Raw genomic sequence first — 25,933 nt, forward strand, 5'->3', positions numbered from 1 at the left:
TGCTGCAGTAACACTGGGGAAAAAAACTACCAATCACAACATTTCTGGAGGGAAAAGGATTTTTATCAAAACCTAAACTTTACAGACAGAGGAGGAGTTCTGTTATAGACAACAAAATATCCCTGCCAAATAGGAAGTGCAGTAAGGGTAGATTTATGGAAATGATAGAAAATAGGCACCTGCATAATCTAGGAGCCAAAGCATAAGATTGCCTATCTGCTTCTCTCTCAACACACACTATCCCACCCCTCTTCACTTTTCTCTGCCATAAAACACATTTATGGTCCTGGCTCTAGAAAAATGAGCAGGACCAGGGGAAGAAGTCAATTCTTTCCATAATCAATGACACTAATCTTGGAGTAAGTGTGAATGGCTGAGGCATCCCCAGTTATGGGTGGAGAGTCCTCTTCAGTGAGTTCACTCTTCTGCTTGAATCAATTTTGTCTTTTCTGAGGAAATAGTATCCATGTGGCTTGGTTGAGATGTTAAAACTCTGAGAGCTCCACAGCACCAGTAATTGCAAAGGCAGAGGGCTCCTAGAAAACAGTAATTATATTGATGATTCATGATGGCAATTGCTAATTTTCAAATAGCTTAAGAGTTCAGGCACTAAAGTGTGAGTTACTCATGTAAATTCTTACCACCAATCTAAAGATGTTGTCCAAACTGGCTTCATGGGCGTGTTAACTTCTACAGTTGCAAATGGCCCTGCACCCAGAAGAGCCCCACACTTGGTTCAATGCTCTGCTATCACCATCTGGAGATTGTTAATAATTTTTGAACAAGAGACTCTGTATTTTCATTTTGCACTGGCCTCACGCATCATGCAGTTGGTCTGATAGAATGTCTTCAGACTTTTTCTGTAGTCAAGAAAAGGAAACAATTCTTTCCCATACTCTGGATTCTATCCCTTGTTCAAGGTATGTTTGGTGCACAGGGATTGCTTTCCAATCCCTCTTCTGGTGTTTAGGTGGTAAAAGTGAAGTGCAGGGAAAAAAATCAAGAAAGGATTTTTTTTTTTTTTTTTGCCTTTTTTTTTTTGGAGAAGGATATATTTTTAAAAATAGATCACTGAACAATAAGAAGTCATGTATGGCTGGACATGGTGGCTCACCCCTGTAATCCCAACACTCTGAGAGGCCAAGGTGGGCAGATCACCTGAGGTCAGGAGTTCAAGACCAGCCTGACCAATATGCTGAAACCTCGTCTCTACTAAAAATACAAAAAAAATTAGCCAGGCTTGTTGGTGCTGTCTGTAATTCTAGCTACTCAGGAGGCTGAGGCAGGAGAATCACTTGAACCCAGGAGGCAAAGTTTGCAGTGAGCTGAGACAGTGCCACTGCATCCCAGCTCCCAGCTTGGGCAACAGAGCAACACCCTGTCTCAAAACAAAACAAAACAAAACAACACAAACAAAGAAGTCATGAATGAGCATTCATGATCAGAAATCAAAGACAAAAAGGGGTAGGTTGCATGATTGGGTGTTGCTATAGCTTCCACATATTTGAGAACTTTACAGAAAAAGAAAAAAAAACCAGAGAAAGTAGCTTTATCCACTTCCTGGGAGGTTAACTCTCCCTCTTCGGCCTCACAGAATCCAATGATCACTCACCAGATAGCAGAAATAGAGCATAGCTGAATGAATTTATGAAGTAAGGAAACTTAGAAGTGACTTTTGTTGGGTCAGGTCCCCAACTTACTTCCAAAATTTGTATATAGTGCATAAGTAAGGAGAAGAACACAAAAGTACCTGTCAACCCAAAAAAAGGAGGGAGAGATCAATCTGCTAATTAGCTTATCAATACTTAAAAGATTTAACTGTAGTATTATGATCAGAGAACCAAATTATTTCATCACCTCCCCTCATTCTTCTTCTCCCTCCTTTCAGACCATTTTTTCTCCTAGCTTTTCCTTTTCCCTTGTACCCTCCTGAAAATTTTTTAAGAGGCTAATTAAGCCTCTTCCACCCTCACCCCAAGGCTAAGACATTCGGAATTATTCCTGCCTCTGTTTACCTGTGACAATGCAGATGGATGCACAGAAAATATACCGTTTCTGGGTCTCAGGGAATAACTGAGGGAAGGTCAGCAACAAAAATTTCAAGCAGAATGAGAGGAGAAGGGCACTAATCATAGAAATTCCACCCAGTATGAAGTTGGCTAAAGACAGAGAGAGAGGGGTGTAAGTTCTTTTCAGGGCTATCTCTGGTTTTCGGAGTTCCCCAGTTCTAAAGGTCACATAGTGAAGTTTGGTGGATGTCAGCAGGAAGAAGTAGTTGTGAGGGAAATGAGGGGAAGGAGTAACGAGGCTAAGGTTAGTAATGACATTTAGCCCTCCCTTTTTTAATCCAGGACTTACTCGACTTGTGTTTGGGCATCCAACACATCATCTTACCACTGCAGTCCATGAAAAGTGCACTGACAAGAACATTGGGATCTCCAGGCAGTTCTATTTCTACCCAGGAAGAGATGAAGGAAGACCACCAAAGCAGAGTGGCAGCCAGGAAATTACAGATAAGGATCATGGCACTGTTCAGTTTCTTCATCCTACACCACTCATGAAGAAGCATCGCCTAAGAAGAAAGTTGGGGAAAAGGGAGGAGTTTCTTTAAATTCTCCACATTTACTTCTCACCCTTCAAAAACAATTCCTAATGATCCCTCATTTCTAAAACTCTCTTAAGTCTTCCATTCAAGCCCCAATATCCTCTCTACAGTTTAACTCCTTACTCATTTAACAAATACTTACTGCATGCCCATAATGTGTCACGCCTTAAGTTCTGTTATATTGTCTTTTAACTGACCCTAGTAATTATCCCCACAATTCTAGACTCCAGATTAACAGCACCTCCCCCAAATAAGTTTATCAGGCCCTTCCCCAGCTTGAAACTCCCCTAACTCCTTTTGATTACCTCTAAATATAATCCTTGGGGTAATATCCAAGCCCTTCCTTATTCTAGCCTCAGTCTATCTTTCCAATTTTATTTGTCTACTTCCTTCCTATAATTCAACCTCTTTGCCAAAAAAGGTCATCACATTGCTTCCCAAATCCATATAGGCAAGATTTTCTGGAATGGGCTCCATTTTAAACCTTCTATTCCACTGCCCACTAAGTACCATCCAAATATCCTTCATTCATACAGTAAATGAACATGTTTTGAGCACCTACTATGTGTCCACAGTGCTTACATCGTTCTAAGTACCTGATGCTGGTTTGCAAAAGAAATATGGTTACCATTTAGACACATCCCCAGAGTGGCACAAACCTTTGCCAGAGCACATGTCCATCTACTAGCTCCTTCCTCTTCAGTCTCTCCAATGGCCAGTATAAATCTACCCTTCAAGACCCAAGCTTGGACTAGAAGCTTACTCAACCACAGTGTCCAAACAGTTCACTTTGTGTGAACACATATGACCGTGATTGACTGCCCAATTTCACAGTCAATCATGTATCACTTCATATATTTATCTTTTCCTCTGTGAATGTTTTGACTTCCTAACTAAATCAGAGACAGTCCCCATTCTCGTAGTACTTGCATTCTTATGGATGTAGACAGTAAACAGACAAATAGAGAACAATGGAACAGGCTGGAGGTGGGACCAGAAAGTAGCCATAGTGTTAACTATTTAATATAAGATGGTCAGGAATGATCTTATAATGCCACATTTGAGCAGAGACCTAAGAAAGTAGGAGACTGAACTGAGCAGATATCTGGGAAAACCTCATCCAAAGACCTTAGAGGCAGAAGCAAGCAGGAAGGCCTGCATTACAGCTGGAGTGGACTGAAGGAGGGTGCTAGAGTAAAGAAGCTGGCAGGAACCAGATTGTGTAGGACCCTGTAAGCAGCGCTAAGGAATATTTTATTTACTTATTTATTTATTTTATTTATCTATTTAATTTTTTTTTTTGGACGGAGTCTCGCGGTGTTGCCCAGGCTGGAGTGCAGTGGCGTGATCTGGGCTCACTGCAAGCTCCACCTCCCGGGTTCACGCCATTCTCCTGCCTCAGCCTCCTGAGTAGCTGGGACAACAAGCACCTGCCACCACGCCTGGCTAATTTTTTTTGTATTTTTAGTAGAGACAGGGTTTCACCGTGTTAGCCAGGATGGTCTCAATCTCCTGACCTTGTGATCTGCCTGCCTTGGCCTCCCAAAGTGCTGGGATTACAGGCATAAGCCACCACGCCCAGCCTGCGCTAAGGAATATTTTATTTTGAAAAGACTTTGGAGGGTTTGAGCAGAGGAATGACATTATCTAATTTACATTTTTATGGATTCACTCAGTTGCCATGTTAGGATTGGACTACGAACCTAGGATTAATTTAAGCAGGAAACTCAGTAAAATTTTACCATAATGCTGTAATATGAGACAATGGTGGTTTGGAACATGCCTTTTTTTTTTTTTTTTTTCCACCTTGAGACAGAGTCTGGCTCTGTTGCCCAGGCTGGAGTACAGTGGCGTGATCTTGGCTCACTGCAACCTCTGCCTCACGGGTTCGAGCAATTCTCCTGCCTCAGACTCCCAAGTAACTGGGATCACAGGAATGTGCCATTATGCCCAGCTAATTTTTATACTTAGTAGAGACGGGGTTTCACCCTGTTAGCCCAAGTGATCCTCCTGCCTCACCCTCCTACAGTGCTGGGATTACAGGTGTAAGCCACCGCACCTGGCCTGGAATATGTTCTTAACAGTGAAAGGCAAGAGGAGTCTCACCCTGTGGGTTTACTTTGCAGGGAGAGCTATTGGACTTAATGATGGATTAGACATGGGATATGAGAGACAAGAGTCAAGAATGGCCTCAAGGATTTTGGATCCAAATCTGTAAAGACTGAGTTGCTGTTTACTAATACGGGTAAGACCATAAGAGAGGCAAATAGAATGTACAAGAAGTGAGTTAGAGAAGTTTGAATTTTACACATATTACATCTGACATGCTGATCAGATATCTAAAGATGTTAGTAACTATACAAAATAGCATGGTCATCAGGGAAGAGGTCCAGGCTACGAGTAAAAGGAGTAAAAATTTGGGAAATATCCATAATACATGAGAATTAAAACCATAAGAGTGAATGGGATCACCCAGGGCATAAGTGTAAACCAAGGAGAGAAGTGATTCTAGGACTTAACTCTAAGGCTTTCCATTATTTAGAGGTCCAGAGATGAAAAGTACCCAGCAAAGAGGACTAGGAAGGATTAGCCAGTGAAGCAGGAAGAGCTCAAATGAGAGTGGTGTACCTTGGTTTCTCTGATTTTCTTGAAGATACAAGAAAAGAATTTTTTTTTAAAGAGAGTGGTATAGCAGAAGCCAAGAGAAGAAAATATTTCAAGGAGAAAATGTCTAACTGTGTCAAAGGTTATCAATCGGGCAGGTTAAGATAAGACATGACCAGGTGTTGTGGCTCACACCTGTGATCCCAGCACTTTGAGAGGCCAAGGTGAGAGGATGGCTTGAGGTTAGGAGTTCGAAACCTGAGCAATATAAGACTCCATCTCTACATAATAAAAATAATAATAAAAAAAGGTGAGACGTGAAAATCTATCACTGGTTCAGCAAAGCAAAGGTCACTATGACCTTGATAAAATCTTTTTTAGAGGAGTGCTAGGGACAAAAAGCCTGACTGGAGAGGAAGGTTCAAGAAAGAATGGATGGAAGCCCAGGCGCAGTGGCTCATGCCTGTACTCCCCGCACTTTGGGAGTTTGAGGCAGGCAGATCACCTGAGGTCAAAAGTTCAAGACCAGCCTGGTCAACATGATGAAACCCTGTCTCCACTAATAATACAAAAAAAATTAGCTGGGCATGGTAGCGCATCCCTGTAATCCCAGCTACTCAGGAGGCTGAGGCAGGAGAATCTGGGAGGCGAAGGTTGCAGTGAGCGGAGATCATGCCATTGCACTCCAGCCTGGGCAACAGGAGCAAAATTCCATCTCAAAAAAGAAAAGAAAAGCAAAGCAGAATATATGCATGTTTAAGTACATGGATGAGGTATTGAGAATGTGTGAAAAATGTCTTCTGATTGCTTCTATTTCCTCAAATAGAAAGCAAGTTTGGCTGGGCACAGTGGGTCATGCCTGTAATCCCAGCACTTTGGGAGGCTAAGGCAGGCAGATCACGAGGTCAGGAGTTCGAGACCAGCCTGACCAACATGGTGAAACCCCGTCTCTACTAAAAATACAAAAATTAGGCTGGGCGCGGTGGCTCAAGCCTGTAATCCCAGCACTGTGGGAGGCCGAGACAGGTGGATCACGAGGTCAGGAGATCGAGACCATCCTGGCTAACACGGTGAAACCCTGTCTCTACTAAAAATTACAAAAAACTAGCCGGACGAGGTGGCGGGCGCCTGTAATCCCAGCTACTCGGGAGGCTTAGGCAGGAGAATGGCGTAAACCAGGGAGGCAGAGCTTGCAGTGAGCTGAGATCCGGCCACTGAACTCCAGCCTGGGCGACAGAGTGAGACTCCGTCTCAAAAAAAAAGAAAGCAAAAAACAAAAATTAGCCAGGTGTGGTGGCGCATGCCTGTAACCCTAGCTACTCAGGAGGCTGAGGCAGAAGATTTGCTTGAACCCAGGAGGGAGGTTGCAGTGAGCCAAGATCGCGCAACTGCACTCCAGCCTGGGCGACAGAGCAAGACTCCATCTCAAAAAAAAAAAAAAAAAAGGAAGAAAGAAAGCAAGGTCATAGCTGAGGTGAGCATAGGAGAGGAGGTATTGGAAGTTTGTGAAAAGATAAGTGAGAAAATGTTATCTACCAGAGTGGAGAAGTGAAGGGGCTAGGTCACTGTATGGGATTACAGTGAACACTAAGGACTCACTCAAGGTTAGTGGTCATGAAATTACAGTTGCATCAGTGTGGTGTTTTTCTCCAATTATGTTCACCTAGATAGGTATGACCAATGAATAAATAGACATGTGGATTTATTTATTTATTTTTTTGAGACGGAGTCTCACTTTGTCGCCAGGCTGGAGGACACTGGCACAATCTCAGCTCACTGCAACCTCGACTCCCTGGTTCAAGTGATTCTCCTGCCTCAGCCTCCCTAGTAGCTGGGATTATAGGCACATGCCAACATGCCCAGTTAATTTTTGTTGTATTTTTAGTAGAGACAAGGTTTCATCATGTTGGCCAAGATGGTCTCAATCTCCTGATCTTGTGATCTACTTGCCTCAGCCTCCCAAAGTGCTGGGATTACAGGCGTGACCACCGTGCCAGGCCTGAAATGTGGATTTTTACAAGGATTAGAATTTCTTTTTCTTTTTCTTTTTTTTTTTTTGAGATGGAGTCTCGCTCTTTTGCTTAGGCTGGAGTGGTGCAATCTTGGCTCACTGCAACCTCTGCCTCCCAGGTTCAAGCCATTCTCCTGCCTCAGCCTCCCAAGTAGCTGGAATTACAGGTGTGCGCCACCATGCCTAGCTATTTTTTGGTATTTTTAGTAGAGATGGGGTTTCACCATGTTGGCCAGGCTGGTCTCAAACTCCTGACCTCAGGTGATCTGCCTGCCTCGGCCTCCCAAAGTGTTAGGATTACAGGCGTGAGCCACTGTGCCCAGTCAGGATTAGAATTTCATAAGATAAGTATGATGAAGCAAGTGGGATGACAATGTAAGCAAGAATGACTGTAGTCACAGACCATGGAATCTAGTTTGGGAAAGGAGGAAAGTGAAGACATGAGAAGGGTGGTGGACAAGACACAGGTGTAATAGACTGTAAACACAGTGGGGTCAAAGTGTTGGAGCTGAGGCCCTACAGGGAGTAAGCTGAGGGACAGGAGGTAAGAGGCAGAGCAAGATGCTTAAGGTTGAATTGCGGAGTGGGTCTGATAAAGTCTAAGGCAGTTTTTAAACCTGCAATTCTCAGAGCAGAAAAACATTAGTGGATTGAGAAATCAGCTTTGGAGATAAGAACCAATTTATTTTTGTTGTTTTTCTATTCTTTTAGGTGCTTTTGTTTTTGTTTTGAGACGGAGTCTCACTTTGTTGCACAGGCTGGAGTGCTATGGCGCAACCTCTGCTCACTGCAACCTCTGCCTCCTGGGTTGAAGTGATTCTCCTGCCTCAGGCTCCTGAGGAGCTGGGATTACAGATGCCTGACACCAGGCCCGGCTAATTTTTTGTATTTTTAGTAGAGACGGGTTTTCACCATGTGGGCCAGGCTGGTCTTGAACTCTTGACCTTGTGATTCACTCATCTCAGCCTCCCAAAGTGCTGGGGTTACAGGTGTGAGCCACCGCGCCTGGCCTATTTTAGGTTTTTAAAAAAATATAGTCATGGCTGGGCACGGTGGCTCACGCCTGTAATCTCAGCATTTGGGGAGGCCAAGGCGGGTATATCACCTGAGGTCAGGAGTTCAAGACCAGCCTGACCAACACAGTGAAACCCGGTCTCTACTGAAAATGCAAAATTAGCCGGGCATGGTGGTGCATGCCTGTAATTCCAGCTACTCAGGAGGCTGAGGCACGTGAATGGCTTGAACCTGGGAAGCGGAGGTTGTGGTGAGCCGAGATCACACCATCGCACTCCAGCCTGTGCAACAAGAGCAAAACTTGGTCTCAAAAAAAAAAAAAAAGTACTATCATGTGCCATATGATGACATTTCAATCAACAATGGACCACATTTATGACGGTGGTCCCATAAGATTATAATGAAGCTGATTATTCCTATTGCCTAACATTCATTATATACTTACTATTGTTAGAGTATACTCCTACTTATAAAAAGAGTTAGCTATAAAACAGTCTCAGACAGGTCCTTCAGAAGGTATACCAGAAGAAGAGATGACAGCTCCATGTGTGTTATTGCCCATGAAGATGTTTCAGTGGGATAAGATGTTGAGGTGGCACACAGTGATATTGATGACGCTGTGTAGGCCTAGGCTAATGTGTGTGTCTTAATCTTTATTTATTTTTTTTATTTGTTTGAGATTGTGTCTCACTCTGTCATCTAGGCTGGAGGGCAGTGGTGTGATCACAGTTCACCACAACCTCTGCCTCTAGGGCTCAAATGATCCTCCCGCTTCAGGCTCCTGAGTGACTGAGACCACAGGTGCACACCACCACGTCCAGGTAATTTTTTTGTATTTTTGGTACAGATGGGGTTTCATCATGTTGCCTAGTCTTGTCTCCAACTCCTGAGTTCAAGCAATCCATCTGTCTTGGCTTCTTAAAGTGCTGGGATTGCAGGCATGGGTCACCCCGCCCAGTGAATCTTAGTCTTTAACAAAAAAGTTTTGAAAAACAAAATATTTTTAAAATAGAAAAAAGCTTATTTTATTAGTCCATTTTCATACCACTAGGAAGAAATGCCCAAGACTGGGTAATTTATAAAGAAAAAGAGGTTTGATGGACTCACAGTTACACATGGTTGGGGAGGCCTCACAATCGTCGCAGAAGGCAAAGGAGGAGCAAAGGCATATCTTACATGGCGGCAGGCAAGAGAGCATGTGCAGGGGAACTGCCCTTTTGTAAAACCATCAAATCTCCTGAGACTTATTCACTGTCATGAGAACTGCATGGGAAAAACTCACCCCCATGATTCAGTTACCTCACACCCGGTCCCTCCCATGACATGTGGGGGATTATGGGAGCTACAGTTCAAGATGAGATTTGGGTGGGGACACAGCCAAACCATATCACTTATAGAATAAGGATACACAGAATGAATATAGTTTTGTACAGCTATCCATTGTTTGTGTTTTAAGCTGTTATTCCAAAAAAAGTCAAAAAGTTTGTGTGTTTTTTTTTTTTTTGAGACAGAGTCTCACTAGGTCGCCCAGGCTGGAGTGCAGTGGTGCAATCTCGGCTCACTGCAAGCTCCTACTACCGGGTTCACGCCATTCTCCTGCCTCAGCCTCCCGAGTAGCTGGGACTACAGGTGCCTGCCACCACACCCGGCTAATTTTTTTTTTTTTTTTTGTATTTTTAGTAGAGACAGGGTTTCATGTGTTAGCCAGTATGGTCTCGATCTCCTGACCTCTTGATCTGCCTACCTCAGCCTCCCAAAGTGCTGGGATTACAAAAAAGTCAGAAAGTTTTAAAAAATTGCCAGGCTTGGTGGCTCATGCCTGTAATCCCAGCACTTTGGGAGGCCAACATAGGCGGATCACTTGATGTTAGGAGTTCGAGACCAGCCTGGCCAACATGGTGAAACCAAAAATACAAAAATTAACTGAGCATGGTGGTACATGCCTGTAATCCCAGCTACTCACGTGGCGGAGGCAGGACAATCACTTGAATCCAGGAGGCAGAGGTTGCAGTGAGCTGAGATCGTGCCACTGCACTCTAGCCTGGGTGACAAAGCAAGACTCCATCTCAAAAAAATAAATAAATAAAAATAAAATAAATAAATAATGAAAAAGTTTGTAAAGTAAAAGTTATAGTAAGCTAAAGTTAATTTACTATTGAAGAAAAACATTTTTTACAAATTTACTGTAGCCTAAGTATAGTGTTTATAAAGTCTAGAGTAGTGTACAGTATTGTCCTAGGCTTTCACATTCATTCACCACTCACTGACTCACCCAGAGCAACTTCCAGTCCTGCAAGCTCCATTCATGGTAAGTGTCCTATACAAGTGTACTTTTTTGTTTGTTTGTTTGGAGATGGAGTCTCGCTCTATTGCCCAGGCTGGAGTGCAGTGGCATGATCTTGGCTCACTGCAACCTCCACCTCCCAGGTTCAAGTGATTCTCCTGCCTCAATCTCCCAAGTATCTGGGATTACAGGCACCCACCACCACAGTGGCTAATTTTTTTGTATTTTAGTAGAGACGGAGTTTCACCATGTTGGCCAGGCTGGTTTCAAACTCCTGACCTCAAGTGATCCACCTGCCTTGGCCTCAAAGTGTTAGTATTACAGGTGTGAGCCACTGCACCCGGCCAGGTGTACCATTTTTAAAAATCTTTTATATCGTATTTTTACTGTGCCTTTTCTATGTTTAGATATGTTTAGGTACACAAATACTTATCATTGTGTTACAATTGCCTATACCACTCAGCACAGTAACAGGCTGCACAGGTTTATAGCCTAGGAGCAATATGCTATAGCAAACAGCCTAGGTGTGTAGTAGGCTGTACCATCTAGGTTTGTATAAGTGCACTCTGTGAGTCTGCACAAGGATGAAATCACCTAACAACACATTGCTCAGAATGTATCCCTGTCATTAAACAATGCATGACTATTTAAATATGATTAAATGCATATTTAATACTAACTTTATACTTGTACTTATAAGTAGCAAGGGAAAGGAGTGGATTATGAAACCTTCAGTTATAAATTCGTATACAGTCAGGAGTCAAGATGTAAACTGTATTTATTACTGTGAGCTGAAGAAAAAGAAGTTGGAAAACATTGTTCTAAATGTTGGTCACATGAAGGGGTTGCAAAGAAAGCGTGGAAAAGAAGATCACCAGATGAGAGAAGACTAGAGAATCTTATGATAGATTATTATGTGATTTTTGGCACACAATATGGAAGAAAAATTAGAACTGCATTTCTATTTCAAAATTCCTTTCATCCCTATCTACTTGTGTGAACACAATTTCTCATATCCATAAGAATGACAAACAGACATAGAGCTGATTTTGACCTCTGGTCTCATTCTAGCAGTGAGGAATATTCTACCATGGAAACATGACTTAGAAAATATTAGTCCCAACGTGCCCAGTGGCTCACGCCTGTAATGCCAACACTTTGGGAGGCCGAGGCAGGCAGAGCGCTTGAGCCCAGGAGTTTACGACCAGTTTGGGCAACATAGTGAGATCCCCTGTCTACAAGAAATTTAAAAAAAAACTTTAGCTGGGTGTGGTGGCATCTGCCTGTGGTCCCAGCTACTTGGGAGGCTGAGGCAGGAGAATTGCTTGAACCTGGGAGGCAGAGGTTGTAGTGAGCTAAGATTGTGCCACTGCATTCCATCCTGGGCAATAGAGTGAGATGGTCTCAAAAAAGAAGGAAAAAAGAAAAAGAGAGAGAAAGAGACGAAGGAAGGAAAGGAGGGAGGGAAGGAAGGAGGGAGATGTTTGGGGAGGGCAGATGGAAAAGAATAGAAAAGAAAGAGGCTAGGAGCGGTGGTTCATGCCTGTAATCCCAGCACTTTGGGAGGCAAAGGTGGGCGGATCACGAGGTCAGGAGATCGAGACCATCCTGGCCAACATGGTGAAACCCCATCTCTACTAAAAATACAAAAAAATTAGCAGGGAATGGTGGCACGCGCCTGTAGTCCCAGCTGCTCAGGAGGCTGAGGTAGGAGAATCGCTGGAATCTGGGAGATGGAGGCTGCAGTGAGCCAAGATCGCGCCACTGCACTCCAGCCTGGGTGACAGAGTGAGACTGTCTCAAAAAAAGAAAAAGAGAGAGAGAGAGAGGAACGGAGGAATAAAAATCTGAGTTCAAGTAAAAAAGAGAAAGATGGCCGGGCTCAGTGTCTCATGCCTGTAATCCTTGTACTTTGGAAGGCCAAGGTGGGCAGATCACTTGAGGTCAGGAGTTCAAGACCAGCCTAGCCAACATGATGAAACCCTGTCTCTACTAAAAATACAAAAATTAACTGGGCATGGTGGTGTATGCCTGTAATCCCAGCTACTCAGGAAGCTGAAGCAGGAGAATCGCTTGAACCTGGGATGTGGAAGTTGCAATGAGCCGAGATCGTGCCACTGTGCTCCAGACTGGGCGACAGAGCGAGACTCTGTCTCAAAAAAAAAAAAAAGAGAAAAAGATGTAAAATATCTAATGTTAAAAAAAATTTTTTTAAAAAAAGCTTTTTTTAAATTTTTTTTTTTTTTGATGATAGGTTTAAATCACTATCATCATGTCAAATTCAGGACACACAAGTTGCTGTGTCCTGAATTTCAGCCTAGCAATAATACTTGGAGATTTGTGTTCTGTGACCGAAGAAACCAGAAGGGTTTTTAAAGATGAGAGGCAGTAACTGGATTTATTTCTGGGGTGTCTGAAAGACTGCCTAGTTCAGGAGTAAAACCTAAACACTTTAGAAACCACTGGATATATCTAGAGGAGTGATGGAACACATTTTAAAATGTCATAATTCACAATATACTGGAAATCACATTCTTTACAACTGTTTAAACTTATGATGTGAAATTTTTAGATGTCAACTTAAAAATGTAGAAGTGGATACAAAATTTTTCAACAGGATATGCTTTCAAAGTTTGAAGACCACTGCTCTAAAGTAGTTCTTACATGTGATGGGCTTCAAGGAGTCAGTCTTGCTAGCTGTGTGACACTGGCAAGTGACATAAATTCAGCTGTCTCCTTATCTGTAAAATGGGGATAGTAACAATACCCTATCTCAGTAGCTGTCCAACTTTAGTATTCATCAAAATAGCATGGAGGGCTTTTTAAACAGACTGCTAGGTCCTCACCCCTAGAGTTTCTGATTCAGTATGTCTAGGGCCGGGCCCTAAAATTTATATTTCTAACAAGTTTCCAGGTGATGCTCATGCTGCTGGTCCAGGGACCACACTCTGAGAACCTATGGCCTATCTCATAAGGTCATTGAGAAAATTTAAAACATTAGTAGATAAAATGCTTAAACTGTACTGGGACATAGCAGGTGCTGATATTTATTAGCCAATATCATCAATTAGGACTGGATTCACTGTAACAGAAAATTCTACTCCAGTGGATTAAACAGGAAAGAGTACTATCTCATTTAATAAGAGGTCCCAAGGTAAATCATCCAGTGGTGGCACTACTGTCTTTTGGGTTTTTTTTTTTTTGGGGGGGAGGGGGGACGGAGTCTCGCTCTGTCACCCAGACTGGAGTGCAGAGGCGCAATCTCGGCTCACTGCAAGCTCCGCCTCCTGGGTTCACGCCATTCTCCTGCCACAGCCTCCCGAGTAGCTGGGACTACTGGCGCCCGCCAGCACACCCGGCTAATTTTTTGTATTTTTAGTAGAGACGGGGTTTCACCGTGTTAGCCAGGGTGGTCTCGATATTCTGACCTCGTGATCCTCCCGCCTCGGCCTCCCAAAGTGCTGGGATTACAGGCGTGAGCCACTGCGCCCGGCCTGGCACTACTGTCAAGAACGTCCCCAGTTCCTTCTGTCTTCTTGCTCAGTTGCCTTTGTTCCATGGCTTTTATCATCACAAATGTATGATAGCTGCTGTTCCTCCAGGAATTCTGTCTGCATTCCTGAGAGGCAGAAAGAAGGGCAAAAATGCACAGGGCAAAGAATTGATGGAGTGTTCCAGCCAAGCTGCTCCCTTTTAAAAAATGTTTCCCGAAGCCCCCACAGTGACACTGACTTGAATCACAATGATCAGATCCAGGTCACATGCTACCCCAACTACAAAGAAATCAGAGAAAGAAAGAATTTTTAGTTCTCCAGCCACTATGGTGGAGGAAATCAAAGGAGAATGCAGTTTGAGACAGACAATATATTTCACTTGCCTGAAGGGTACCCATGAACACCAAGAAACTCATGCAAAATATCAAGTGTATGTATATTTTTCTGAAGAGTCAGTCCACAGCTTTCATGAGATTCTTAGAGTCCAAAAACAAGGGCTTTCAAGCCCTAGTTTCTTGACTTGAAGGCCTAAGTATTTTCACAAAAAGGATGTCCATTCCTCTTCATCCCCTCTGTCTGCCATCACATTAAATCATAAAACCTGAGGGCATGGAACTCTCTTAATTGCTGTATCCTTTCCTTTTTTCTAAAAAAAGTTTCTGAAATCGTTGTAAATGCTGCTTATACTATTACATATTTGTCTATAATTTGTCCTTAAGTATATTCTTTGGTGTGTGTATGTTCTTAATGTGATTTCCCAAATAGATAATATACTTTTTTTTTTTTTTTTTGTGAGACAGACTCTTGCTCTGTCAACCCAGGCTGGAATGCAGTTGCACCATAATGGATCGCTGCAGCCTCAAACTCCTAGGCTCGAGCCAATCTCCCACCTCAGTAACCTGAGTAGCTGGGACAACAGGCATGTGCCACTATGCATAGCTAAGTTCAATTTTTTTGTAGAGATGAGGTTTCACTATGTTGACCAGGCTGGTCTTGAACTCCTGGGCTCAAGCGATCCTCCCACCTTGGACTTCCAAAGCATGTCCTTGTATATTTTCTTCCTTTGTTGTTTGCATAAGTTGGGAAGCAAGGAGCATTAACATCCGAAATAAGTTACTGTGTCCTGAATTTCAGCCTGGTAATAATACTTGGAGATTTGTGTTCTCTGACTGAAGAAAGCAGAAGGGTTTTTAAAGATGAGAGGCAGTAACCGGATTTATTTCTGGGGTGTCTGAAAGACTGCCTAATTCAGGAGTAAAACCTAAACACTGAAGGATTTGCATTCTTCAACATATGACTTTCACATAATGGGAAGACTTATCAACAAAAATCTTTACTGGGATCATCTGGAATCTCACCCTGAAAACACTGAGATCAAAAGTACTAATTGTGAAGTTTCAGCTGAACAGTGTATAAAACAGGTTGGAAATAAGTTCTAAAATTATTAAAATGGTAGAATTGAGAAAGTTTAAATATATTTAAGAATAGCACATAGGTTTATATCCTGAGTAAAATGCATTTAGAAAGTTAACATTTGCTACTCCTGACAGTAATGGGTCTGAGTTTGGTAGAAAGAGCCTTCCCATTTACAAACCAGCCAAGAGAATGTTCCACTGTGCAGAGAAGAAGCGATTTACAAGAAATGGGGAATACTTTTTAAAAGAACAAGCTAGGCTGGGCGCAGTGGCTTAAGCCTGTAATCCCAGCACTTTGGGAGGTTGAGGCGGGAGGATCGCTTGAGCCCAGGAGTTCAAGACCAGCCTGGGCAACATGGTAAAACTCCATCTCTACTAAAAATACAAAAAAAGGAAAAAAAAAAAAAGGAGCAGGGTGTGGTAGTGCACATCTGTAATCCCAGCTCCTTGGGAGGCTGAGGTACAAGAATCACTTGAACCCAGGAAGTAGAGGTTGCAGTAAGCCAAGATCGTGCCACTGCACTCCAGCCTGTGGGACAGACCGAGACACTGTCTCAAAGAAACAACAACAAAAAAATAAAATAACAAGCTAAAAACCTTATGAAAGTCAGTATTTCAATAAAATTAATTTTTGTTTTGTCCCAACAATGTTATATTTAACATAATTTTGTACCACTTTTCACAGTGAATCATTTATATTTTTTTTTACATCTAACTCAAGCCCCAATTTTTTTTGCAGTTCAGATAACCTGACTTTCAATCAGTAGATGTATTAGCTCCCTTATGTTGGCCTTAACCTATTTATGGGTTAAGAAAATTTGGAAAAGGTAAATGGTCATTTCCAAGTTAGGCTCTCTGATGAGAAGAATTCCTGAAATTTGAAAATACACTGATCCAGTTCAGAGTCTCAGCTTTTGGTGTCTCTGCTCTTTAAACATCAAAAAAGAGTGACAAATTGATTTTGGGCGGCCATAAAACCATGTTAAATGTTAATATGAATGGTTTCCTTAAATATGGAGTTCCCTGGTATCAAATGGGATGTTAGAAACTGGTTAGAAATTAGTCATATTTGCAAGCTCCCTTATTAGCAGATATCATGGGTTGAACTGTGTTCCACCAAAATTCATATGTTGCAGTCCTAAAACTTGGCACCTCAGAATGTGACCCTTATTTGGAGACAGTGCCTTTAGAGAGTTACTGCGAGGCCAACTGAAAGTAGGTCATTAGGATGTGATCGAACCCATCCTAATATGGCCAGTGTCCTTTTAAAAAGGGAAAATTTGGATACAGACATACACAGAGAGAAGACAATGTGAAGGGACATAGGAAAGAATGGCTATCTACAAGCCAAGGAGAGAGGCTGGAACAGATCTTTCCCTCATTGCCTTCAGAAGGAATCAACTCTACTGAAACCTTGATTTTGGATTTCTAGCCTCCAGAACTGTGAGACAAATTTTTGTTGTTTAAGTCACTCGGTTATGATATTTTGTTATGGCAGCATTAACAAACTAGTACAGCAGGGATTCTCTGATGTCGTACAAGTTTTCTTTCACTCCTCCCATTCAAACACCGCTCTCTTCCTTCCCCATGGAAGGACACTGATGTACAGGAAAGGCTGAGCTTTAGCTGAAAAATTTCCCACTCTTAATGCTTATAAACTCTTTCCTAAATATGTGGCATCTTTGATGTCAGAATCTCCCAAGTTTTAGCTTAACATAGAATGTGAACCAAAGTGTTGCATGCAACTTTCATTCTGTCATTGCTTAAAAGGAAGCTGCCGGGTCACAATATTTTCTTTCCCCTTCCTGCAGGCTGTGATTCTTTCACCCACGTGAACAAGGCAATCCTCAGGAGGTCCAAAAGCAGCAAGAAGAACACAGACCCCTGGAGAACTTTGTGAAGAAAGGCTTCTAGAAGTTTCTGGTTTGCCCTTCAACAGCACATTTATATGACATAGAAAATTTTTTATCTTGCTTAAATCGTTGTTACTTGGTCTTTATGGTACTAATCAAATAAACATCCTAACTGAAAGAAAATAGAATAGAATTAAGGACTGATAACTAAAGAGGGACCAAAGTTTACACACACCTACCTAGATTATTCCGAGAGTCTCTTGACTGATTTTCCTGTTTTTGGTCTTGTCCCTGTTCAATGCATTCTCCACATTATAACTGTAATCTAAGACATAATCTGGTTATGCTACCTGCTGGTTAAGAAACCACTGCCTAGAGTTGATTTGTATTGTCTTATACAGTAGCCACTAAAATTCAATAAAAATTCAGTAGTACTAGCCACATTTCAAGTGTTTTTGTTGTTGTTTTTTGTTTGCTTGCTTGTTTTTTGTTTGTTTTTTTTTGAGGCAGGGTCTCTCTCTGTCACCCAGACTGGAGTGCAGTGGTGCAAATATAGCTCACTGATGCCTCGACTTCCCAGGCTCAAGTGATCCTCCCACCTTAGCCTCCCAAGTAGCTGGGACTATAGGGGCATACCACCATGCCTGACAAGTTTTTGTATTTTTTGTGAAGACAGGGTTTCATCATTTTGCCCAAGCTGGTCTCAAACTCCTAAGCTCAAGGGATATGCCCACCTCAGCCTCCAAAAGTGCTGGAATTACAGGCATGAGCCACCGTGCCCAGCCTCAAGAGTTTAATAGTCACATGTAGCTAGAGATTACTGTGTTGGACAACACAGATACAGGATAAAGTTCTATTGGTTGGACAGTATTGGGCTAGGAGATGCATGTCCAAGTCCCCCACACGTCCTGTAAAACTTTCTCTCCAGACTTACCTGCTGTCACCATACACTTAGTCAAGGCCACCATGCTATTTCTTAGCCTTGCACTTGTTCGTAATGCTGCTGCCAAGGAATTCTCTCTCCTCCACCTTGTCCACCTAGAAAACGATTTTTTTTTAAGTATTACCTTATTTACACACACACCCAAAAAACCCCAGAAGCATTGAGTAGTTCAAGAATTAAATTTGAATACATCTTCCCTTTTATCTACTATCCCTACAAAGATTAGCAGATCCAGAGAAGGGTCTTCATTTTAAAAATAAAAGATTTATAACTTAACAAAAAAACATAATCCAATTAAAAACTAGACAAAAAACTTGAATAGGCATTTCTCTGAAGATATGCAAATGCAAAGAGATGCACAACATCACTAATCACTAGGGAAATGTAAATAAAAACCACAAAGAGATACCACTTCACACTCACTAGGCCACCTACCTTAAAAAAAAAAAAAAAAAAACAAGCAGAAAATAATGAATGTTGGCAAGGATGAAGAGAAATTGGAATCCTTGCACACTGTTGGTGAGAATGTAAAATAATATAGCTGCTATGGAAAACAGTATGGCAATTCTTCAAAAAATGAAAAATAGAATTACCATATAACCCAGTAATTCCTTTTTTGGGTATACTCTAAAGAATTAAAGGCAGGATCTCAAAGAGATATTTATAAACCCCATGTCCGTAGCAGCATTATTCACAGTAGCCAGAAGGTGAAAGCAAACCAAGTGACTATTGACAGATGAATGGATAAAAAAAATGTGGTATATACATATTGTGAAATATTGTTCAACTCTAAAAAGTAAGGGAACTGACATGCTACAACATGAATGAAACTTGACAGCATTATGCTAAGTGAAACAAGCCTGTCACAAAAAGACGAATACTGTATGATTCCATTTATCTGAGGTACCTAGAGTAGTCAAATTCATAGAGACAAAAAGCAGAATGGTGATGTCCAGGGGCTGAAGGGAGAGGGGAATGGGGAGTTATTGCTTAATAGGTACAGTTTCCATTTTATAAGATGAAAAGAGTTTTGCAGATAGATGGTAGCGATGGTCGCACAACAATGTGAATGTACCTAATACCACTGAACTGAACACTTAAAAACAATTAAGATAGGGCCGGGTGCGGTGGCTCATGCCTGTAATCCCAGCACTTTGGGAGGCCGAGGTGGGTGGATCATGAGATCAGGAGATCGAGACCATCCTGGCTAACATGGTGAAACCCCGTCTCGACTAAAAATACAAAAAATTAGCCAGACGTGGTGGCGGGCGCCTGTAGTCCCAGTTACTCAGGAGGCTGAGGCAGAAGAATGGCGTGAACCCGGGAGGCAGAGCTTGTAGTGAGCCGAGGTGGTGCCACTGCACTCCAGCCTGGGCGACAGAGCAAGACTCCCTCTCAAAAAAGAAAAAAAGATAGGGCTGGGCGCGGTGGCTCACACCTGTAATCCCAACACCCCAACACTTTGGGAGGCCGAGGGGGGCGGATCCCAAGGTCAAGAGATTGAGACCATCCTGGCCAACATGGTGAAAGCCTGTCTCTACTAAAAATACAAAAAAAATCAGCTGGGCGTGCCTGTAATCCCAGCTACTCGGGAGGCTGAGGCAGGAGAATCGATTGAACCCAGGAGGCAGAGGTTGCAGTGAGCCTAGATTGTGCCACTGTACTCCAGTCTGGCAACACAGCAAGACTCCATCTCAAAAACACAAACAAACAAACAAAAACCATTAAGATGCTAAATTTTATGTGTATTTTATTACAATTGTTTAAAAAATATCCATATTTAAATCTCATTCCTAAAAAAGTAAGTTTTGAGCAAGCCCTGACTCTACCCAGTTCACAACCATCTCTTCAAACATCCCACATTCTCTTTTTTTTTTTTTTTTTTTTTAAGAGACAGAGTCTTGCTCTGTCACTCCAGCTGGAGCATAGTGGCACAATCGTAGCTCACTGTAACCTCAAACTCCTGGGCTCAAGCAACCTTCCACCTCAGCCTCCGGAGTAGCTAGGACTATGGAGGTGCAGGCCATCACACTCCACTAATTTTTTTTATTTTTTGTAGTTGGGGGAAAGAGGGATGGGCTGGGTATTCTTGCTTTGTTGCCCTGGCTGGTCTTCAACTCCTGGCTCCAAGTGATCCTCCCACCTCAACCTCCCGCGAAGTGCTGGAATTACAGGCATAAGCCACCAAGCCTGACCTATCCCATATTCTTAAAACATACCCCATGATCCTGCTTTTCCAAAGAGAAGAGCACACATGCACAAAAATGCATACAAGGAATGTATGACCAGCCTGGACAACATGGCAAAACTCCATCCCTACTAAAAATACAAAAATTAGCTGAGTGTGGTGGCATGCGCCTATAGTCCCAGCTACTCACCAGGCTGAGGCAGGAGAATCACTTAAACCCAGGAGGCAGAGGTTGTAGTGAGCAACACTGCACTCCAGCCTCGGTGACAGAGCAAGACTTTGTCTCAAAAAAACAAACAAACAAACAAACAAAAGCGTGAGAAGATTCATAAAAAGATGGTTACGCTTGTTTAAATAAGGTTGGAGAGGAATGGAAAGAAGGGTAAGTGTAAAGTGGCAGTTAAGAGAAAAATCTGCTGGGCAAGAAACATCTCATTCATTTATAGAAGGGTCTTGCAATTCCTGAGTGGATGCATGTGACTAGTGGTGTGCTAGGCAGGCTCTAGCCCAAGTGAAGGAGATTGGGGCAGCTGCCATGAAGCACGCAGATCTTCGAAAGGTAGGACATTACCTAGGACTCAACTCTGACATTTGCTGCAGCATCACCTGGTCTCCTGATCTCCCTTTCTGAGCAAAGCAGGTCTATAAAAAGAGAAAGAAGTTGTCAGGAATAACCTAGTGCTAGTTCTGCTCACCCAGGCCAACTCCCATAAAAGTCCTTTCTGCACAATTCAGCTGCAAATAAACCTTCTCTCAATATATTAGCACCATCCAAATCCACCACCCAATACAAAGTAAATGCAAAATGCTCAACAAGGTGGCAGGACCAATATAAATTTAAACATGAATGGAAGAGCAGATATGTTTACAATATGTTAGCTCATCATACAATACAATTTTTTTTTTTTTTTCTGAGACAAGGCCTTGCTCTGTCACCCAGTCTAGGCTCTGTTGCAGTCACAGCTCACTGCAGCCTCAACCTCCTGGGCTCTAGCAATCCTCCCACTTCAGCCTCCTGTGTAGCTGAGACTACAGGCACACACCACCATGCCCAGCTAATTTTTAAATTCTTTTGTAGAGACAGGGTTTCGCCCCATTGCCCAGGCTGGTATCAAATTCCTGAGCTCAAGTAATCCACCTGCCTTGGCCTTCCAGCATTCGGATTACAAGTGTAAGCCATGGCGCCCAGCTAAAATGTGATTGTTAATCTATGTTCGTCTGTCCTAAAGAAATGTGACACTTTAGGAAAAAACAGACATTAGCTATTTAATAAAACAAAATTTTTCTGTGTAATAGTGTTATATACAGGGAATGAAGGAAAAATATGTTGCTTCAGTTACATGTTTAACTGTATATATATATAATTATGTGTGTATATATTTATATATAAAGCTATATATAGTTAACTGTACACATATACATATATAATTGTATATATGGGTATATATATATGAGATACATACACACAGTTATTCATAGCATTGTTTGTAATGGTGAAAGATTAGAAACAACCTAATGTCTATCACCAGGAAATGAGTAAAGCCCAAGTGTTCATCACCAGGAAATGGCTTAAATATATTATGGTATATCCATATACAAATGAAGACACCGTCTATTAATATAGAAATCTCTTAAGATATAGTGTTAAGTGAAAAAAAGATGGAAAGTATGCCACCTAACAAATAAGTAAGAGTGAAAATAGCCGGGCGTGGTGGCTCACACCTGTAATCCCAGCACTTTGGGAGGCCAAGGTGGGCAGATCACCTGAGGTCAGGAGTTCAAGACCAGCCTGGCCAACATGGCGAAACCCAGTCTCTACTAAAAATAAAAAATTAGCCAGGCCCAGTGGCACACGCCTGTAATCCCAGCTACTCAGGAGGCTGAGGCAGGAGAATTGTTTGATCTCTGGAGATAGAGGTTGCAGTGAGCCGAGATCACACAACTGCACTCCAGACTGAGTGACAAAGCCAGACTCCCTCTCAAAAAAAAAAAAAAAAAAAAAAAAAATTATTCTATCATTCTTTTTTTTGCAGCAGATTCCCGGAAGTCAGCTTTCTTCTCCTTTCACTACCTTTTCTCTTCTCCTTCCCTCTACCATGAGCACATACATACAAGATTACTTTCAATGTCACTAAAAATATTCTTTTAAAAGCCTACTTTGAAAGAGGTTTCTTTTTTTCTTTTTTCTTTTTTTTTCTCTGAGACAGGGTCTCTGTCACCCAGGCTGGAGTGCAGTGGAGGGTACGGGCCACCATGCCTGGCTAATTTTTGTTTTTAGTAGAGATGGGGTTTCACCATGTTAACCAGGATGGTCTTGAACTCCTGACGATCTACCCTCCTTGGCCTCCCAAAGTGCTGGGATTACAAGCATGAGCCACCACCTGAAAGAGGTTTCTTTTAAGAGTCTGTTTTTACCAGCCAATGACAACTTCCTTCCTGTCATGAACTCTACCCCTTCCTGGCTAGATTCTGATCATCCTGGTGTATTTGTCACATACCAAAATACAAATTTCTGGTCAACAGTATAGGGCTCTTGATAGCTTCCAAAACGAGGCATATTTCCTGCCTAGAATGTTCCTTCCCCAGAATCCTCGTGATTCACTCCTCATTCCTTAGTCTTTGCTTAAATAATGGTAAAGCCTTCCACATTCATCCTATTTAAAACTAACACCCATCCCTCACTCTACCCTACACTATATTGCCCTTCTCTGATTTCTTTTTCTCCACAATACCATCACCTGAGAAACTGTATTTTCCTCTGGAATAAACTCCACAAAGATGGAGATGTTTGTCTTAAATGAATAAAGCCATGTCTATTCAAAACCAATTAGTCAAAATTAGTATCATATTCTTAGTTACTATTTTTTCATAAACTGTCAATTTGGTGCAATCTGGTTCTCATATCCCATTCCCCTTTTCGAGACATTTCTTTAATCAACATACTACGGAAGCTTTCCCTTTCTTTGTAATAATTTAAAAAACCCAGGTCTTTGTGATTGCAATGCTTGCTAGAGGCATCATGCAGGAAATGGCAGAAAATGGGTCCTCTTATATGGTGAATCAATAATTCATGGAATGGTTGTGTGGGGTCACAGATCTTGTAATCTGAAGTGTCCCACTGACTTAAAAGTAAAAAACACGTGGCTGGGTGCAGTGGCTCATGCCTGTAATCCCAGCACTTTGGGAGGCTGAGGTGGGTGGATCACCTGAGGTCAGGAGTTTGAGACCAGCCTGGCCAACATGGTGAAACCCCGTCTCTACTTAAAATACAAAAAATTAGCTGGGCATAGTGGTACACACCTGTAATCCCAGCTACTAGGGAGGCTGAGGCTGGATAATTGCTGGAACCCGGGAGGTAGAGGTTGCAGTGAACCGAGATCACGTCGTTGTACTCCAGACTGGGGGACAAGAGTAAGACTTTGTCTCAAAAAAAAAAAAAAAAAAAGTGAAAAACAGGCTTTGATGTTATACAGACATGAATGCAAATCCTTGGTTCTGCCTCTTACTAGTTGTGGGATACTGGACTTATTACCAGGTTAAACCCTCTGAGCCTCAGCTTTACTGTGGTAAAATGGATATAACAATATCCAATCTCTCTAACAGAGTTGTGAGGATTAAATAACAAAATCTGTAAACCATTTAATAGTACTGGGCATATAACTCCTCAATAAATGTTATTACAATCACTGTGACAGAACAAAGATCACTGGAGGGATATTTCCAAATCATTAGAGGTTTTAAGATCATCACAACTGTAATCCCAGCATATGGGAGGCTGAGGTGGGCGGATCACTTGAGGTCAGGAGTTCAAGATCAGCCTGGCCAACATGGTGAAACCTCGGTTCTACTAAGTAGCTGGGTGTGGAGGCACAAACCTGTAATCCCAACTACTTGGGAGGCCAAGGCAGGGAAATCTCTTGAACCGGGGAAGCAGAGGATGCAGTGAGCCGAGTTGGCACCACTGCACTCCAGCCTGAGTGACAGAGCTAGATACCATCTCAAAAAAAGAGCAGCACTGAACTTTGTAACATTAACTCCTGACAGAAAAGACACAGACATTGGAATTCTATGAGCCCCCAGCAGTGTCAGAAAATCCTTTTATATGGATTTTGTTTTTTGTTGAAGAAAAAACTTCTTAAACAGAGAAATAGTGCTGGATTTCTTTCTTTTTTATGTATGTATGTATGTATGTATGTATGTATGTATGTATGTATGTATTTATTTATTTTGAGATGGAGTCTGCTCTGTCGCCCAGGCTGGATTGCAGTGGCGCCATCTCGGCTCACTGCAAGCTCCGCCTCCCGGGTTCACGCCATTCTCCTGCCTCAGCCTCCGGAGTAGCTGGTACTACAGGGGCCCACCACCACGCCCGGCTAATTTTTTGTATTTTTAGTAGAGAGGGGGTTTCACCGTGTTAGGCAGGATGGTCTAGATCTTCTGATCTCGTGATCCGCCCCCCTCGGCCTCCCAAAGTGCTGGGATTACAGGCGTGAGCCACCGTGCCGGGCCAGTGCTGGATTTCTTATATTAGATAAGGATAAAATGAGAACTACCTTACTCTACTCGTTCCTTGTATTATTCAAGATTCAGTACTCTGCTGGTAAGTTTCAGTCAGCGAATCCAGCATACATGAATTAAGTGCTACTTAAGGTACAATGCCTCCAACAGGCACGGTGTCAGAATAATGGTTTCTGTCCATCAGAACAAAGGGTGAGATGCGCCTCTTAGATTTGACTGTAGCCCAGTGGTCATCATCCCTGGCTGCACATTAACATTATCCAGGAAATTTTAAAGCTCTATAGGTGATTCTAAGGAAGAGGAGGACTGAGAGGCCGACTGTTGAGATGCACTGCTACTGTCCGATGAGCACACACTCATCTATAACCTTATACATTTCCTATTCACCTGAAGCCCAGAATCATCAGTGTATTCAACACAGTCCCGCCATTTCTGTTTTCCAGGTGACTGTCTTCCACAAGATAGTGTTATCCAGAGCAGGTAAACTCCCTAGCACCTGTCGCTCAAGAACTTAAATCCCTCCCTGTACCCAACCCATCAACAGTGACTTACTACCATCCACAAGCCAGGCTGCTTCCCGATGCACCTTTTCTGCTGGGGAGTGCCCAGACAAAAGGCATCTGCTCCTGGACCAGAGGAGTCCCTGCAGAGTCATCGACTTCCTCCTTTCCAAAAGCCCCGTAGGTTGCATTGGAGTCCGGAGGCGAAGCGCCGACACATGGGTGCCTTCATCTGCCCGTCACCTCCGGATTTTTGCAATGTGTTTCTTCTGAACAAGATTGTGTGCCCTGGAAGCCAACTCAAGTCCCAGACCTAGGTTTCTCGACATTTCTCCAAGTCCTACTTGGGTCAGGTTGTAGGCTCCGGGGCCCGGCCCCTTTCGATCCGCATCAAAGAACCTGGCGATCCCGTTTGGGCACAAAAGCTCAGGGCGTTGGTCCCCGCGATCGCGAAAGCCCACTTCCAGAAAAACTTGACCACTAACGGTAAGCTTCATGGGCAGC

The 25,933-nt window shown here is 42.6% G+C and overlaps 1 protein-coding gene across 18 annotated transcripts; it reads right to left on the reverse strand.

The window, feature by feature from the left end:
• Positions 1-401: 401 nt before the first annotated feature.
• LOC144340542 (uncharacterized) lies at positions 402-25,933 on the reverse strand. 18 transcript variants are annotated; one of them, XM_078000801.1, is made up of 8 exons: positions 25,774-25,933; positions 20,983-21,053; positions 18,215-18,318; positions 17,520-17,605; positions 2,359-2,572; positions 2,016-2,159; positions 1,613-1,750; positions 717-860 (listed from the first exon to the last, which is right to left on the reverse strand). In XM_078000801.1, exons 5-8 carry the CDS (start codon positions 2,567-2,569, stop codon positions 850-852), a joined length of 504 nt encoding a protein of 167 aa, XP_077856927.1. In that variant the 5' UTR covers positions 2,570-2,572; positions 17,520-17,605; positions 18,215-18,318; positions 20,983-21,053; positions 25,774-25,933; the 3' UTR covers positions 717-849. The 18 variants fall into 18 exon arrangements, with proteins under 18 accessions (XP_077856939.1, XP_077856927.1, XP_077856930.1 ...); XM_078000804.1 differs by lacking the exon at positions 17,520-17,605 and adding an exon at positions 23,712-23,809; XM_078000805.1 differs by lacking the exons at positions 17,520-17,605; positions 25,774-25,933 and adding exons at positions 23,712-23,809; positions 25,482-25,621.

Source organism: Macaca mulatta, chromosome 4, assembly GCF_049350105.2.
Source record: "Macaca mulatta isolate MMU2019108-1 chromosome 4, T2T-MMU8v2.0, whole genome shotgun sequence".
NCBI lineage: Eukaryota > Metazoa > Chordata > Mammalia > Primates > Cercopithecidae > Macaca > Macaca mulatta.

Excerpts from the sequence above, each read along its gene's own strand:
- LOC144340542 (XM_078000807.1), bottom strand. The coding sequence starts at position 2,569 with ATGCTTCTTCATGAGTGGTGTAGGATGAAGAAACTGAACAGTGCCATG. Across the intron at positions 2,160-2,358 it reads GATGCCCAAACACAAGTCGA|CCAACTTCATACTGGGTGGA; the intron begins GTAAGTCCTGGA and ends CTCTGTCTTTAG. Across the intron at positions 1,751-2,015 it reads ATCCATCTGCATTGTCACAG|GTACTTTTGTGTTCTTCTCC; the intron begins GTAAACAGAGGC and ends TTGGGTTGACAG.